At 55.6% G+C, this 16524-nt stretch overlaps 3 protein-coding genes across 12 annotated transcripts in view; all 3 read left to right on the top strand.

The window, feature by feature from the left end:
• Positions 1–5257, top strand: part of Plekhm2 (pleckstrin homology and RUN domain containing M2) — a 40391-nt gene extending 35134 nt beyond the window's left edge. For 2 of the 3 annotated variants that reach the window (XM_028754035.1, XM_028754034.1), the window contains 9 exons: positions 190–254; positions 578–666; positions 1242–1374; positions 1615–1805; positions 2150–2215; positions 2851–3010; positions 3174–3353; positions 3431–3547; positions 4259–5257. In XM_028754035.1, coding sequence (XP_028609868.1) covers positions 190–254; positions 578–666; positions 1242–1374; positions 1615–1805; positions 2150–2215; positions 2851–3010; positions 3174–3353; positions 3431–3547; positions 4259–4396 — 1139 coding nt within the window. In that variant the 3' untranslated portion in view covers positions 4397–5257. The remainder of the gene's footprint in view (positions 1–189; positions 255–577; positions 667–1241; positions 1375–1614; positions 1806–2149; positions 2216–2850; positions 3011–3173; positions 3354–3430; positions 3548–4258) is intronic. The other variant, XM_028754036.1, reaches the window with a different exon arrangement.
• Positions 5258–7446: 2189 nt separating this feature from the next.
• Slc25a34 (solute carrier family 25 member 34) lies at positions 7447–12137 on the top strand. Of its 4 annotated transcripts, none has more exons than XM_028754005.1 (6): positions 7447–8003; positions 8758–8823; positions 8909–9061; positions 9841–9975; positions 10421–11609; positions 11871–12137. In XM_028754005.1, exons 1-5 carry the CDS (start codon positions 7584–7586, stop codon positions 10601–10603), a joined length of 957 nt encoding a protein of 318 aa, XP_028609838.1. In that variant the 5' UTR covers positions 7447–7583; the 3' UTR covers positions 10604–11609; positions 11871–12137. The 4 variants fall into 4 exon arrangements, with proteins under 4 accessions (XP_028609838.1, XP_028609839.1, XP_028609837.1 ...); XM_028754006.1 differs by lacking the exon at positions 11871–12137 and having other exon boundaries at positions 10421–11091; positions 11282–11328; XM_028754004.1 differs by lacking the exon at positions 11871–12137 and having other exon boundaries at positions 9642–9975; positions 10421–10553.
• Positions 12138–12402: 265 nt separating this feature from the next.
• Positions 12403–16158, top strand: Tmem82 (transmembrane protein 82). Of its 5 annotated transcripts, none has more exons than XM_028753979.1 (6): positions 12403–12888; positions 13063–13135; positions 13306–13480; positions 14302–14719; positions 15491–15701; positions 15994–16137. In XM_028753979.1, the coding sequence occupies exons 1-6, from the start codon at positions 12801–12803 to the stop codon at positions 16019–16021; spliced, it is 993 nt and encodes a 330-aa protein (XP_028609812.1). In that variant the 5' UTR covers positions 12403–12800; the 3' UTR covers positions 16022–16137. The 5 variants fall into 5 exon arrangements, 4 of the variants coding, with proteins under 4 accessions (XP_028609812.1, XP_028609813.1, XP_028609810.1 ...); XM_028753980.1 differs by having other exon boundaries at positions 12405–12888; positions 15491–15722; positions 15994–16108; XR_003709559.1 differs by having other exon boundaries at positions 12410–12888; positions 15491–15757; positions 15994–16110.
• The last annotated feature ends 366 nt before the right edge of the window (positions 16159–16524 follow it).

Here is a 16524-nt window from a genome sequence, read left to right as displayed (position 1 = left end):
CTCCTTCCCAACCCCCCACTCACCGCAGGCTTGAAATAATGACCCAAGGGAGGTATTGCTAGCTGGGCTGAGCACCCTGTCTGTCATCCTGCTACACTGTCACTGTTGCAGACCGGGGTCTTTGAAAATGGGGCTGGGGGAGGGAAAGAGGCCAGCCAGGGTAAGAGGCATTCCGGTCTCCTCTCTCAGGGGCCACAGAGAAGCCATACCTGGTGGAAGAGGCTGTTTCTTACAATGAACTTGACTATGTGTCGGTGAGTGCAGGCTCTGCCGTTGGTATACCCATCTAAATACGGGGCATCTCAGGCTACCCTTGCCCAGAGCTGTAGAGCATAGGCAATGAGTGCCAACATCCAGAGGCCTCTGCAAATGTGCTGGAGACGGGAGTCAAGGGCAAGACACCTCTTCCTGCACCAGATCTCTGACCATCTTCCCTAACTCATTCAGACCCCAGTCTTGGTCAGAGGCCTTCTTAGTAATGACCCCAAACATGCGGTTTCTCCCTTCCCAATCTCAGCCAACCCTTAGTACGCCCCTTATGCCAGGCAACGACCAAGTCCTGTGTGTTTTCTGGCAGGTTGGCCTCGACCAACAGACTGTCAAGCTGGTGTGCACCAACCGCAGGAAGCAGTTTCTGCTGGACACGGCTGACATGGCCCTGGCTGAGTGAGTGTCAGCCCCCGCCCCTCAACAGGACAGGAGACCCAGCATCTGCCATGGGCATGGCCCTGGCTGGGGGTAGAAGGAGGCAGCAATCTGTTCCCCCAAGAGCCTGCGGTCTGCTCAGAGAGGCAGGGAAGTGGACAGTCACTGACCGACTGACTCACGTCAGCTCAGGTGACCTCAGGACCCACGGAGAGGACGGGGGCTGGTGTGTGAGGTCCGATGGGAGGGGAGGCACAAGAGCTGGCCTGCTGTCCCGAGTGTGTCCTGGACGACGGCCATGGGAATTCCATGTAATGAGGTCATTTCTGTACTGATGGAGTGGTCAGATCCTACTGTCCAGCAATCTGGTGGGCTACTGTCAGAATCCAAGGCCACCTGGACACTAGCAAAGGTCGGGCCTTTTCTGGGCACCATCCAGTGATGCAGGGTTCTGACCCCGTCATTGCCTACTGCAGCCCAGCACCCTCGGCCCTTACCTCCTGTGAGGTCTTTGGGCCAGGCATTCCCAGGACAAAGCCCTATCTGCCAAGGACCTGTCCCCAAGCCTCTGACAGCAAACTGCGCTCCCTAAACAGGCTCTTCCTGGCATCTCTGAAGTCAGCTATGATCAAAGGTTGCCGGGAACCACCCTACCCCAGCATCCTGACTGATGCCACCATGGAGAAGCTGGCGCTGGCGAAATTTGTCGCCCAGGAATCCAAATGTGAGGTTAGTGGCTGGGAGGAGATGCCAGTGGCACACCATTGGCCTTCCCCGGGGCATTTCCCAGTTGCCTGATGGGAGGGGCTTTCCCTGGTGGGAGGGGCTTTCCTCCTTTAGGCTCTATCCTCTTGTCCACTTGGCTGTGTCCTGAGGTTACCTTGTTCTCATGGTGGCCTTTCCTGGGGCTGGGTTCTGGGTAAGCGGAGGCCTGACCTCAGCTGCTTTGTCTGTTGCCTCCACCCCCAGGCATCCACCGTGACCGTGCATTTCTACGGACTTGTGCACTGGGAGGACCCCATGGAAGAAGCCCTGGGCCCCGTTCCCTGTCAGTGCTCACCTGCGGAGGGCACCATCACCAAAGAAGGCATGCTGCACTACAAAGCCAGCACCTCCTACCTGGGCAAGGAACACTGGAAGGCCTGCTTCGTGGTGCTCAGGTGAGAGCCCCAGCAGCTGCGGGCCCAAGCATATGTCAAGTCCCTAGTGGGAAAGGCCCAAGGGCGGGGGCTCCCTTTTCCTCCGTGCCCAGGGCTCACCCAGGGGTATAGACCTTCTCTAGCCAGGCAGTTCTCTGGGCCCAGGACTCCCAGGAGCCTGAGCCAGCCCTGGTGACAGACCTTCAGCTGTGCCTAGGACTTCCAGGGGCAATGGTCTCCATGGCCACGCTCAGACTCCTTTTTCACCCTCTCCATAGAGAGCAGATCCCTGGTTCCCAGCTAGTGTGTGGGGAATTCCTGGGATCTTAGCCAGGCCTCACCTCACTCTAACTGTGGCCCCCTAGCAATGGGATCCTCTACCAGTATCCTGACCGCACGGACGTCATCCCCCTGCTCTCGGTGAACATGGGGTAAGTGTCCCAGGGAAAGGGAACTATGCAGGGGTCATGGCTAGGTGTCCTGCCTGGAGGCCAGCAGTGGCCAAGTCTGAAGTCTGGAGTCCACTGTCCTTCCGTCCCCCTCTCCCCTTATCGTAACCCTGACTGGTGCCTTGGTCTTTGCAAGCTGTGGGGAAGCTGTGGAGGCAGGAGGCACGAGGAGGCACCCTTTTGCCTAGAGACAAGAACCCCCTCCCAAGAATTCCAGCCAATGAGAGGCGGGCAGCAGAGGAAGTGGGTGGGCGGGCACTGGTTCTGAGGAGGTGCAGTGAGTGGCTTTGTAGTCTTTCCTTGCCATTTTTGGGAACCCCCAGGGGGGTTGGTAATTTTGGAGATTCGGGATGTCAAATCCAGTGTGGGAGATAGAGGCAGGAGGATTCCAGGTCATCCTCTGCTACATAACAAGTTTCAGGCCAGCCTGGGCTATATCAGACCCTGTCTTAAAAGAAAAAGAAAAAAGCTGTTACACACACAAAAAAACGGTAGGCTAGCCAAGCATATGCAAGCATCCCTAGAGCCCGCGGCCCAGTATCTGCACACATCAGCCCACCACAGGGTCTCCTACCCCTGCCTCCGCCCTCCCATTTCACCCTCTTCCTCTGGCCCAGTGGGGAGCAGTGCGGTGGCTGCCGGAGATCCAACACCACGGAGCGACCCCACGCCTTCCAGGTCATTCTGGCTGACCGGCCCTGCCTGGAGCTAAGTGCCGACAGCGAAGCCGAGATGGCTGACTGGATGCAACATCTCTGCCAGGCCGTGTCCAAAGGAGTAAGCCTGCCTGTGTCTACCATCATCCACCCAGCCTGGTCCATCCCCCCCCTCAACCCCACCCCCACCCTCTTACACTACTAAGGTAGAGTCTACAGGGGATTCCTGGTGCAGGCCACCCTAGAGGAACAACCTGCCTCTCTCACCTTCTGACAATGTCCAGGTCATACCCCAGGGCATAGCTCCTAGCCCCTGTATCCCTTGCTGCCTGGTGATCACGGAGGACCGCCTCTTCACATGCCACGAGGACTGCCAAACCAGCTTCTTTCGCTCCCTGGGCACAGCCAGGCTGGCAGACATCACTGCTGTCTCCACAGAGCTCGGCAAGGAGTACTGTGTCCTGGTGAGTGGGCAGGAATGGGGGCAGAGGCTTTGCCCAAGGAAATCCATGCATATTCACCTGGAACCTGCTGCCCCTAGGAGTTCTCCCAGGATAGCCCACAGCTGCTCCAGCCCTGGGTCATCTACCTGAGCTGCACTTCCGAGTTGGACCGGTTCCTGACTGCCCTGAGCTCTGGGTGGAAAGCCATCTATCAGGTACCTGGCCATTTTTGGGGTGGGGCCTGGCCTCTCCTGAAGGGTTCTGGGGACAGCAATTTGCCAACAACTCTAGACAGATAGAAACTTAGAGGCAAGCCCCCTTTGTCAATGTGTCTGTCAAAACTAAAAATACCACCAGGAGCTGCCGTTCCTGACCTGAGCTCCAGTCACTGTGGGGCTCTTGGTGGGCCTGGTGAGATGCATGACAGGCCCTCTCCCACCCCAGAACTGGAGGAGCTCCCAGCCCTGGAGAAGTAGAGACTTTTGGGATTTTTTGTTTGTTTGTTTGTTTGGTTGGTTGGTTGGTTGGTTGGTTGGTTTTGTTTTGTTTTTGAGACAAGGTCTTACTATGCCGCTCTGGCCAGCCTGGAACTCACAGGGAAACATCTGCCTCTGGCTCTTGGGATTAAAGGCATGTGCCACCACACCCAGGGAGAGGTACTGTTTTATGCACTGTGCTCCTTGCACCCTGCCATTCTGCGGCAGCTCTAAACTGAGTGAGAGATGGAAAACAGTCAAGAACAGACCCCCTCACCTGGTGAAATCCATATAGACCCGAGAGCTGAGCTCAGGGTCTGTGTGCCGAGCACAAGGGGAACTTGCAACATGGAAGGTGTTCCCAAAGCGGTGTGCAGGGCCCTGACGGCCTTCCGTGGCTCCTGGGAGAGCAGCCTGTAGCCCTTGTGCTTTCTGCTTGTCCAAACACAGGTAGACCTTCCTCACAAGGCAATCCAGGAAGCTTCCATCAAGCAGAAATTTGAGGACGCCCTGAGCCTCATCCACAGTGCCTGGCAGCGGAGCGACAGCCTGTGCCGTGGCAGGGCCTCCCGGGACCCCTGGTGCTGAGGCGTGGCCGAGCAACACTGGGGGAAGACGGGAAGGAGGCGGGCTGGCCGGCTTCTGCACTGCGGTGTGCCACCATGGTGTTTTGGAGCCAGGGGTCAACAGCCCACTCCTGCCTTGGGGTAGCAGAACCACTTAGTGTGGCTTGAGACAGGAATTCAGAGTCAGTGCCTGGCACCGTAGACATCCTGCCCAACTGCAGTGACTAGAGGTCACTGAGGCAGAAAGTCTGAGCCCTGTGGGCTCTGTAGACACTTAGTGTCCCCTGGCCACCACTTTAGTCCTCACTGTCTGCTCAGGGTGACAGAGAGAGAGAACGATAGCATCCATTTAAGCAGGAGCAAAGAGACAAGTGGGTAGGTGTGCCATCTTCCTCTCCTGGGTCAGGGGCCTGGGCGATGGTCAGAGCCCCCCGGGGGTCCTGAGTGCCCAGCCACCCTTGTTCGTTTTTGAACACTGTCCCCACCGCACAGGGAAAGGTGATCACTAGGGATGTGTGCATGCCCCCTCTCACGAATCCACCCATGCACAGCGGCCTGCCTCGCACAGCCTGGGCCCAGCTGGCAGCCCTCCATGTCTGCCAGGAGGCCCTGCATGTCCACAGCCCTGCCTCTCCTCTTCCTCAAATACAGCAGAGCTTGTAGGACCAGGGATGAGTTGGCTCCTCTTGCCAGGAGCAAAGGAGATAGGCTGAGAGGGGAGCAGAGCCCATGGGCCTGGTGGCTTCTGTGACACCTGACGACCCACCGACCCCTGCTTGGCTGGAGCTGGTCCTTCCCTGAAGTCTCTTATTAGGTTCCTTGAGGGACAGGTCAGATGGATTGGGTTTTGTTTTTTAAAATAAAATTGATGTTATATTGCTGAGATTTGTCACTGACCTCCTTTCAGTGTGAGGTGGGTGGAGTAGTGCCCCGCCCCCTATCTTCATTGTCTGCTGTCACACCACACACACACACACACACACACACACACGAGCGCGCTAAGAATCAGCCCCAGGTTGGCCTTGCTGACTGGAAGTCCCCACTGTGCCTTTCGGTTTCCTGCATGGCCACCACAAGAGGGAGCCTGGTGGCCTGGTTGTTAAAGAAAATGGCTAGAGCCACCAGGATTGTTCCTCATGGGGCTCTCGGCATGCCATTCCATCCCACACGGGGACTCTGCAGTTTGGGGTGAGCACAGCTGAGGCACTAGAAGTTGGGGATGCAGGACGGGTGTGGACCGCCTTTCACTGGGTGAAGCAGGCTTTTCACCCGTCAATTTCCCAGAGGCCTTTCTCGACCCACCCTCCCCTCCTGGGCAACACCATCTCCACACTCTGGTCACCCGCCGTCATGAGCAGTGAAACTAGGAAATGGAAAATTCTAGAAATAAGCAGTTGACCAGTTTTTAAATACACGCAAGCTGCACAGATGTGGTTCGTCCGGTTGTCCCGGAGTCTGTGCTGTGCACACCATTAGGCACCCAGTACTCACGTCGACTGGTGGTGGAGCAGGATTTGTGCTCAAGTAACCCTTTTTAAAATAATGGCCCCCAAAGTTGCCCTCTGGGTCATGTGTGTATCCCCTCACACGCATGTGCACACATACAGGATAACCTAAGCTACATAATGAGACCTTGTCTTTTTTTTTTTATAAATTTTTTAAAGATTTATTTATTTATTTATTTTATGAATATACTGTAGCTGTCTTCAGATACACCAGAAGAGGGTATCCAATCTCATTATGGATGGTTGTGAGCCACCATGTGGTTGCTGGGATTTGAACTCAGGACCTCTGGAAGAGCAGTCAGTGCTCTTAACCGCTGAGCCATCTCTCTAGCCCGACCTTGTCTTTTTTAAAAAGGCAATGACATCAATGGTGTTTTCTGGGTGTGGTGTAACTCCAGCACTTGGGAAGCAGAGGGAGCCAGATCTCTGGGAGTTCTGGGCCAGTATGGTCTCCATAGTTCCAGGATAAAGCTACACAGAACAACCCTGTCTTAAAATAAAATAAAATTAATGGGATTGGAGAAATTGTTCAGTGGTTAGAGAGCACTGAACTATCTGCTCTTCCAGAGAGCCAGGGTTCAATTCCCAGCACCCACCCACATGGTAGCTCAGACCCATGTGTAACTCCAGTTCCAGCGTATACAGCGCCCTCTCTGGCCTCCATGGGCACACACACACACACATGCATGTGGGCAAAGCACCCATGTACATAAAAAAGTAAGAGACAGGCTGGGTGGTGGTGGCGCACACCTTTAATCCCAGCACTTGGGAGGCAGAGGCAGGCGGATTTCTGAGTTTGAGAGTTCAAGGCTAGCCTGGTCTACAGAGTGAGTTCCAGGACAGCCAGGGCTACACAGAGAAACCCTGTCTCGAAAAACCAAAAAAAAAAAAAAAGGTAAGAGACAAAATTGGCATGGATCTGCATGCTTGTGCTGCCAGTGCTGGGGGGTGAGGGTGAGGTGTGGGGCAGAGGGAGATAGAGCCAGCCAGGAGTTTGAAGGCGGCCTGGGCAGCACAGTGAGTCCTTGAGAATGAGATACCGCCTCACACAAAACTGGACCACCTCACCACTGGCTCTGCAGGGCTCTGGGGTCCTCCCTCATGTTCATTCTTGTTGAAATAGAGCTATAAAACTGGGCTTGGTGGGGCATACCTTTAATGTCAGCACTTGAGAGGCAGAGGCAGGTGGATCTCTGTGAGTCAAACAAAAAGATATTAAGTGAATAAACCTTTGGGGGGGGGGGGGGAGGGGGCTATAATCTGGCAGCTGTAGAAATGGCAGAAGTTGCAGGTTGACCATGCTTAGGGCCAAGCGACCACAAGCCTGAGGCTTTAGCTGGAGCCGAACAGGGACCAGAGATGGCACAGGAAGTCTAGAGGACAAGGAGGAGTGCCCTCCCCTACTTAGCTTTTCCTGCCCACTGTCCTTCCAGTCACAAGTGACCTTTCCTCCAGATCCCAGGGCCCAGGCCCGCCCTGACCAGCAGCAGCAGCTGGGATTGGTCTGAGCCAGAGGAGGTGTGTCCAGATTCCCATAGCCCTGCTGATGAACAGCAGGTGGAGTTCCAAGACAACCAGGGGCCTGCCTCTAGCCAGTGACAGGATCTCTGTCCTCTAGACATGGCTCTGGCTCCCTTTGATCCCCAGCCCTGTGGCCATGCAGGGGTGCAGACTGCCTAGACACTACCACCTGTAGCCTGTGACATGACACTGACCCAGGCACAGATGGCTCCTGCCACGGATGCGAGGGAGATGGTGTCCCCAGCTGTGGACCTAGTGCTGGGTGCCTCAGCCTGCTGCCTGGCCTGTGTATTCACCAATCCTCTGGAAGTGGTAAAGACCCGTCTGCAACTGCAGGGGGAACTGCAGGCCCCAGGCACCTACCCACGGCCCTACCGGGGTTTTGTGTCTTCTGTTGCAGCCGTTGCCCGGGCAGACGGGCTGTGGGGCCTTCAGAAGGGGCTGGCCGCTGGCCTTCTCTACCAGGGCCTCATGAATGGTGTCCGTTTCTACTGCTACAGCCTGGCATGCCAGGCTGGCCTCACCCAGCAACCAGGAGGCACTGTGATCACAGGCGCTGTGGCTGGGGCACTGGGAGCCTTTGTGGGGAGTCCTGCTTACCTGGTAAGTGTCTTCTCCTTCCTTTACAACTCCGTTACCAATGTGACCAGTGGACTTTGTGGCCCTGGGTTGGGTGGGTCTGTTTGGGAGGGGACTGTTCGCTGGGAATATCTGGCTCAGACGTGGAATCTGCCCTCACTCTGACCCTTGCTTCTTTGGGGGTCCATGCCCATTAATCTTAGCTGGGAGAGGGAACAGGTTATAAAGTAGGTGGATTCTAGTCTTCACTTGCCTGTGGTTGCATCTAGGGAGTCTGGCATACGGTAAGAATACAAGCTGTCACAGAGCAGAGGGCAGTTGTGTCCTGGTCTAGGCACTGAACAATCACTTTACTCTGTCCTTGAGAGTAGCAACACAGAGTCCCAAAGATCTCCTTAAGAAACCTGAGACACCGAGATGCGTGCCCAGGCCTCAGGAGGTGGCTCAGTTGGCATTGTGCTTGCCTAGCATGTACTAAGCCCTGGGTTTGTTCCCAAGTACAACATAAGCCAGGCGTGGCACAGCCTGCCTACCCATAATCCCCGCTCTGGAGAGGTGGAGTCAGGAAAATCAGAATTAAGGTCATGGTGACACAATTTATTTGGGGCCAGCCTGGGGTACATGAGGCACTGTCTCAAATTTTAAAATAATAAAAGTAAACTCTGGCCAACCAAGGCTGTCTCTGAGCTTCAGATGTGGGGTCAGGGGAGGGGCTCAGACATGCTTAGCTCAGTCCCCAGACTCTATCCTAGAACTCTTGTCTGCTCTGTACTTGCAGGTCAAGACACAGCTGCAGGCCCAGACAGTGGCTGCCGTGGCTGTGGGGCATCAGCACCAGCATCAGGTAAGACAACGTCCCCGGAACCTGGGGCTCCAGGCTGTGCAGGTGCTATGACTGTCTAGTGACCCAAACCATCTCCTCCCTGCAGGGTGTCCTGAGTGCCCTGGAGACCATCTGGCGCCAACAGGGCATGCTGGGGCTGTGGCGGGGTGTGGGTGGGGCTGTGCCCCGAGTCACAGTAGGTTCAGCTGCCCAGCTGGCCACCTTTACCTCTGCCAAGGCATGGGTTCAGGATCGACAGGTAAGGGGCTGGGAACACAGACACACATAGGGAGTGGGGGGTTTCTTGCCTCTTTCACACAGAGTTGGTGACAGATGGGGCCCAAAACAAAACCTGGTCTTGCTGAACATGGTGAGATGCGCTTATGTTCCTAACGTAGGATGTTGAGGCCAAGGGTGGTGGTGTGGGTGTCAAGGAGCTTAAGTGGTTCTCGGCTACATAGAGTTCAAAGTAGACCCAGGCTACCTACATGAGAATGAGAAAAAGAAAGACAGGGGAAATAGGAAAGGAAAAAAAGGAGGGGGGTGGAGAGGAGGGAGAAGGAAGGAGAGACAGAAGAAAGGAAGGAGTGAAAGAAGGAGAGGAAGGGGTTGCAGCTAGGATAGAGATTCTCACCTGTGATCTCAGAATTTAGAAGGTGGAGGCAGGAGGATTACAAGTTGGAGAACACCCTGCTGCATAGCAAGACCTGTCTCGACCAAGAGAGGATGCAATACCCTTGCTTGAGGAAGGATGGGAGGGAGGGAGGGAGGGAGGGAGGGGGAGAATAAAGTTGTTGGCTCTGCCATTATAGTTGTGACCTAGCCTTTGTGTCCAACAGGAGTTTGGGGGGTCATCAGTGAACCCTAAAATCATGGAGGAATGCAGGATTGGCATCAGGAGTTGGAAATGGCTGGAGAGGTCCGATTTGCTCGCCCACCCCAGCCCTTCCAGCCCTCATGGGCTTGGGGCAGTGGGGAGATCACAGTTGGGATGGGTAAAGGCAGTGAGCAGTCAGCAGTTTGTGCCATCCCCTGCAGTGGTTTTTGGAGGACAGCTGGCTGGTGACCCTGGCTGGAGGCATGATCAGCAGTATAGCCGTGGTTGCAGTCATGACACCACTCGACGTTGTCAGCACTCGGCTGTACAATCAGCCGGCGGACAGAGCCGGCAGGGTGAGCAGGGGACGAGGGGAACGGGAGAAGTGGGGACATGGGACACACACACAGAGCCACCAGGGGACATGGACCATATTCACAACACATTAACAGGCAAGTCCCAAGCCCTTTGACTGGATTTTATTCTGTTTCCTGACGAGGAAATCAACTCAGAGAGATCAAGTGACCTGGCCGAGGTGGCCCAGATGATCAGTAAAAAAGACAGGGTTGGAATCATGGCCTTCCGGTCATAACACTGACAGGAAGTGTGAGGACAAAGGTGTATGCCGATATCCAAGCTGTACCCCTGGAAGAGGCTATCTGCCGGCAGGCAACGGCTCCTTTTTGTTAGCATCACAGTCAGTAATCCTCTCAGACGGGAACAGAAGCTGCTTCTGACACCACCAGACACACTTTGTCATGTCATTTGGGACCTTCAACTCTCCCCCATGTTTGTCCCCAGGGCCAGCTGTACAGGGGCCTTGCTGATTGCCTGGTGAAGACCTGTCAACAGGAGGGACCCCTGGCACTCTACAAGGGCCTGGGCCCTGCCTACCTGCGTTTGGGTCCCCACACCATCCTTAGTATGTTCTTCTGGGATGAGCTGCGGAAACTGGCAGCGAGGGCCCAGCACCAGGGCACCTAGATTCGTCCTTCATCCCACTTCATTCCACTGGCATCTGGTGGAATGATGGCCTGCCTCAGAGCCAGCTTGAGTCAGGCCCTGCCACAGGTCAGGGGGAGAGCGGCGGGGCATGTTGGACGACTGGGATCCATCCAGTCTCAGGACCAGTATGCCCCGAGTCACCACCTCTTTGCTTCCTCTCTCTCCCCTGAGTTAACGTGCCTTAGCTCATTCACTGCCACAGTAATGCCTGCCTGTAAAGATTCCCCATTAAGAGAGCCACTCAGCTGCACTGGCCCCTCAGTCCTCCAGTGTGTGACCACAGGAGTCTCTCTCAGCATAAGGAAACTGAGGCTGAGGGGAGCTGTCTCTCTGACTGGAGCCACATACCTTTGCCACGACATAGCCAGGACTGGAGTTCACCTCTGCCTATCCCCATATGGTGCTCTCAACAAGGACAAGGCTACATCAGGGCTACTGGGGTTCCTATCTCTCAAAGGCCACTACATGTGAGTACATGGTTGTACCACAAAGGAGTCCTTGGTGTCCCCAGAGTCTAGTTGGCCAAGGCCAGTTATCAAACCAAATTCTGAAGCCTCGATGGCTTAACAAAACAAAAAAATTGTTTTCCTACCTTCTGAACCCGGAAGCCCGAGAAGGTATTGACAGTGTTAGCATCTCTCTTTGCCTTTCTTTCAGTTATTTGTGGTGCAGTGGTGGAGCCAGGGCCTGGGCGTGTGAGTCACATGATCTGCCAGTGGTATACCCCCCAGCCCAAGGCTGACTTCTCCCCAAGGTCTAAAAGTTATTGACTTTAAAATGAGCAGCTTTCTCTGAATCAGAGTCAAATCAGCTTTCCTCAGGCTGGGGACATAGATCAGTCTGCAGACTGCCCATCCGCTGCTCACCAGGAGGCTCCGGGTTCCATCCCCAGCACCGAATGAACTGATGGCACACGCCTGTGATCTCAGCCCTGGGGAGGTAGAGGCAAGAGGATCTGGAGTTCAAAATCATCCTCAGCTCCATAGTGAGTTTGAAGTCAGCCTGGATTCCATGAGAGCCAGAGGAGAAAGAGGAAGAGGAGGAGGAGGAGGGGGGGGGGGGGCCCCAGGGCCGGCGGCGGGGGGGAGAAGAGGGATACAGGGAAACCCAGTTATGTTGGATAGGACCCTCACAGGGACCGCATATTGGGGGAGCTTCCGCAGTCTCCCTCTACAGTCACACGTGGCTGAGGGACTACATTAGGGCATTGGAACATTGGAGTTCAGGCTTCTGGATTTGAGTTCAGGCTTCCGGTTTGCGAACATCCAGAAGAGCTCAGGCCTAGGGAAGACGTCCACGTGGGTCACAGAGCAGAGCCACTGCAGGGCCAACGACAGACTCTGGGCCCTCTCTCCAGACAGCAGTCACACAGGAACAGGTGTGTAAGGCACCCAGTAGCCTTTCTACTATGAAAGTGGACATTCTTGGTCAGACACCTTCAATCACCAACCATATCCCAAGAGGGAAAAACTACTCCAGTTGAACACTCCAATAAAGTTTTATATTTTGTGTACTTTGGTGACTCCCCTCTGCTTCCCTGTCCCTGCCCCACCCCACCACCCCAAATCCTCAACTCTCAAGCCCTTTCTAGGAAGGACCCAGAAAGCAGCGCCCACCTGCCCAGGCAAAGCCCGCCACCTAGTGGACTCAAGGGGAACAGTGTGACCCCGAGGCGGACTACACTCAACCTTAAGGGGATTCCAAATTCTTCTTTCCCTGTGGCCTGTAGAAAGCGAACTACTGGTTTTTAGAAGCCTGAAGAGACCTTGGCACTGTGGGGAGAACCCCTGCTTTGGGAACTTGAGAGAGGGCCAATTCACACTTCAGGTTGAATGCGAGCCACACCCGAGAGGGGGAAGGCCAGGTGAGCTGGCCGAGGAAGGACTTCCGGAAGGCATGGTGGCCTTGAAGTCTAGCGGGCACAGACCAGAACCAGTTAACTGCTTTGCCCTTGAGACCTGAATGGGAAGCCACCAGTAGCTGCGGGCAGACAGCGCTGCTGAATCCTGCAACCTGGAAGATCAGCGCGGCTGGCTCTCCTGCCACGCCCCCAGGCCTTTGACCCTATCCTAGTCCCTCCCCTGTCTTCTGGAGACACCTTTGACCGGTGATATCATTGGGTCTGTCCCAGCGCAGACCTGGCCCGAGGCTGAGGCTGGGATTCCTGGAGGCTGCCATGTTCTCCCTGCCTTCCCTCTCCTCCTGGCTCCCCAACCTCCCTTCCTTTGAGTGGGGTTCCAATCTCTTCGACAGCCTCCTGCAAGGTGAGCGCCTCCGGGATGCACACTTGGGCCCCATCCCTCCCTCGGGTGGGCGGAGTGCAAGGTGGGCCCCACCATCCACGTGAGGTCCTCGGCTCCGGGCTGCACCGTGCGCTCCTCCGGCCTCCGCCCCGACAATCCTAACGCCCCCTTCACCCTCTCCTTTGTCTGGCTCAGGCCTGATCGGGGCCCTTGGAGTCTCGGTTCTCAACAATCTCCTGAAAGTTTACTTCTTCGTGGCCTGTGTCAAGTGAGTGCCCACGTCGGTCCCACCCAGCCCTGCCCAGGCAGTTGGTCCCTGAGCGGAGTCTGGTCTCTCTTGGAGAGGGCTGCGAGTGGAGCTGGAGCCCTGGCAACCTTCCCAGGACAGGACCCCATGATCCTCCTGCCTCTCAGCCCGCACCCATTCTGCCCCCACAGTGACCCCCAGCGGCAGCCCCAAAAGCAGCGGCTGCAAACGCAATGGGCCTCATTGGAGATGGTGCATCTGGCTGGTCTGGCTCTGTTCCTGACCATGATAGGGGCCCGGGTCGCCGCCCTTGTGGTCTTGGAGTTCTCCCTCCGGGCTGTGTCCACACTGTTGTCCCTGGGCAAGGTGAGACAACAGCGTGGGGACACTCTGGGTCACTTTCATCTCCTGGATTGGGAAATAGGCCTAGTGAAAGCCCCCCCCTTCCTTCAGATGGAAAATAGATTGCAGTTTGTTACCTGGCAGCAGGAGAGGGACCCAAGTCCCCCCACCATCACCATGTAAATGTGGCACGCACAAAGCCCTGGATTTGATCCTTTGCACTGTCATGGTGACAACTCAGACCTGAAGGATGAGAAATTTAGGGTCATCCTTGACTATTGGGTTTGAGGCCAGCCTGGGACACATGATCTCCCCCCCCCCAAAAAAAAATCTTGTATTGCTGAGCTTTTCTCACAGCCCTGGCTAAGTCCCCTGAGGGCTTTGGCCCATTTTGTCCTGATGGCCATAACGAGTAAGGGTCTTCTTTTTTTCTTTTTCTTTTTTTTTCTTTTTTTTTTTTCTGGTTTGGTTTGGTTTGGTTTGGTTTGGTTTGGTTTGGTTTGGTTTGGTTTGGTTTGGTTTTTCGAGACAGGGTTTCTCTGTGTAGCCCTGGCTGTCCTGAAACTCACTCTGTAGACCAGGCTGGCCTCGAACTCAGAAATCCGCCTGCCTCTGCCTCCCAAGTGTTGGGATTAAAGGCGTGTGCCACCACCGCCCGGCTGAGTAAGGGTCTTCTTGAATCTCCACAAGTGTGGCAACTGAGAAGGAGGAGCACACGGTTTGTCTGGGAAGACGAGTCTTCAAGGCCTAGACCTATTACCCTCCAGCCAATTGGATGAGCAAAAAAAAAAAAAAAAAGCACCCTTCAGATGCCAGGCTCCTGCCTGGGCTCTCTTCCCCTGCAGGGCTCCCAGGACAAGGAGCGGCTCCAACTCTTCCTTGTGTCTCAGTTCTCCCTGGGCTGCGGGCTAAGCTGTGGCCTGAGCTTCCTTCAGGAAGGCGCCCCACACCGCTCCTTGAACCTGCTGCTGAGCCTGGGGCTGGCTACACTCCTCGGCCTGGGTGCCCGGCGCCTAAACCGTCACATCTGCAGCCTCTACGAACTGCACAGCAGCCAGCGCTACTGTGGGGTCTGCTTGGGCCTGCTGGCCAGCCAGCATGCCATGCCCAGGTTCCTGGGCCGGGCTCTGGGAGTGGCTTTTGCTGTGAGTGATCTAGCAGCTGTGGCCCTCATCAACAAGGATTTCCTGAGCACATCAGAGGCCGTGCGATTCTGGACCCCACTCACCATTTGCTACACGCTGCTGGTCATCTACATGCAGGGTAAGAGTCCCAAAGCTGGGTCCCTTTGATTGGCTACCCATCCCAGCCACCCAGTCCGGGTAGGGACTTAGACTCTACTGTGGGTTTCTCAGAGCAGTGATGTCATATCTGAAGATCTGGTACCTAAGTTGGTCTTGAGGACTAGGTGAGGTGAAAGGGATTGTGGGCCAAAGCACAGAGTGAAGGCGTGGCCATGCAGAACCGCTGCCTGTGGTTCAGGGTTGTTCCCCTAAGGACCACAGGGATTAGGGTCAAGGCTGGCCAAGTTCAGAAAGGCCCATCCCAGAGCCCTGGCCAACCAAGCTGGGCAGGGTCCTAAGCAGGAGGGAGTAGCTGGTCAGATCTGGCCTGTGGAGAACAAGGCTTCCATTAGCGTTCTTCTCTAAAAGCCATAGGAAGTCCTGGGAGCATTCTAGGCAGAGGGATGATGTCATCTTATTGACACGTTTAGGTCGCTTTGGATGGTCAGTGGAGCTTGGTTGAGAACAAAAGTCATGAGCCTCACTGAGTGAGCTTCGGCGAGAGGGGAAGGTGCCTGGGACCAGGGTGGGACGAGAGAGAGACTGGGCAGAAGTAGATTGGACCACAGATGATTCAGACCGACAAGCAGAAAGGAGAAGAACCTTAGATTGCTGCCATCGACTGGCAGGGCTCTGTCTTCAATCAGGGCGGAACTTAAGGGTGGGCAAGAAGTCCTGTAGGTGCCCAGAGAGGGAAGCAAGGCTGGGGGAAGGCAGTCAGGGAAGCTGACAAAATCCCTGGGGAAAGCAGCTGAGGAGTGGAACAGGCTGGCCCCAGCTGACCTCCAGACGGTGCCGGCCGAGATAGTGACGAGTACGTCTCACAGAGGAGCAGCGGCAGCATCGCTTCAGCCTACAGGGCCAGGTCCAGACGGTACTGGTGCGCATGAGTGGCCTTTTTGTTCTGCTGATGACCGTGGGCCGCTGGCTGGACCTCCTGGGTGTCTTTGTCTCCCTTTTGGGTGAGCTGTGGAGCTTATCAGGTATTCGCGCCTTAATCGACCTCTGTCAGATACAGGTAGGTACCTTTATGAACACCCCAGCTTCCCATCCTGTTCCCAAGGGTCCTAGCACCCCCAGAGGCCTAATTTTGACAAGGGGCGGGAAGGTAGTTGTCATTGAGATCATTAGGCGTGGGGAGCTGGGTGCTTGGGACCAACTCCAGCTGGCAACCCAGGGGTCCCAGAGAGTAGGAAGGTCTTGATGATAAGAGACCTGAGACTAAGGGATGTGTCCCTTCTGACCCTCCCCCAGGGCTTTCCACCCCAGAGGCCTACAGTAACAGCAGCAGTAACAGCAGGAGGAGAATAATGACGGACAGGTCCATGCGAGCCCCGGCCTTCCACACTTGCCCCAGGCAGAAGCACGGTCCCCTCCTGACTTGCCCTGTAGAGGATGTGAAGTCAGTTTTGGGCCTGCATAGGCTAACCAGCAAGGTCTTGACCACAAGATGTGGCCTGAAGACTGAGTGGCAGAGCTGGTCCCCACCTAGACTTTCCAGCAGGCCATGGGGGCTCTGGAGAAAGGGGATGGCCAGAGCTGGAGACCTAGAGAGGTGGGCACATGAAGGCCTCTGTGTGAATCCCTCTCTTGAAGATGGGCAGCTTCATCACACCCAATTTTCCTGGCTCTGCAAGAGGACAGAGGACAATTGTGACCTCAGAATGACCCCTGCCCTCTGGCCACCCCTCCCCCACCTTGCTCTCTCAGAGAACAATAAAGGTGACTTTTCTCAACCTGCATTTAGGATCACAGTTGCGGAGGAAGAAAAAGAGTCTTCCTGAA

This window comes from Grammomys surdaster, unplaced genomic scaffold (genome assembly GCF_004785775.1).
Source record: "Grammomys surdaster isolate TR1022 unplaced genomic scaffold, NIH_TR_1.0 125977, whole genome shotgun sequence".
NCBI lineage: Eukaryota > Metazoa > Chordata > Mammalia > Rodentia > Muridae > Grammomys > Grammomys surdaster.
The sequence above is the reverse complement of the archived record's forward strand: the minus strand, read 5'-3'. Positions and strand labels throughout refer to the sequence as shown.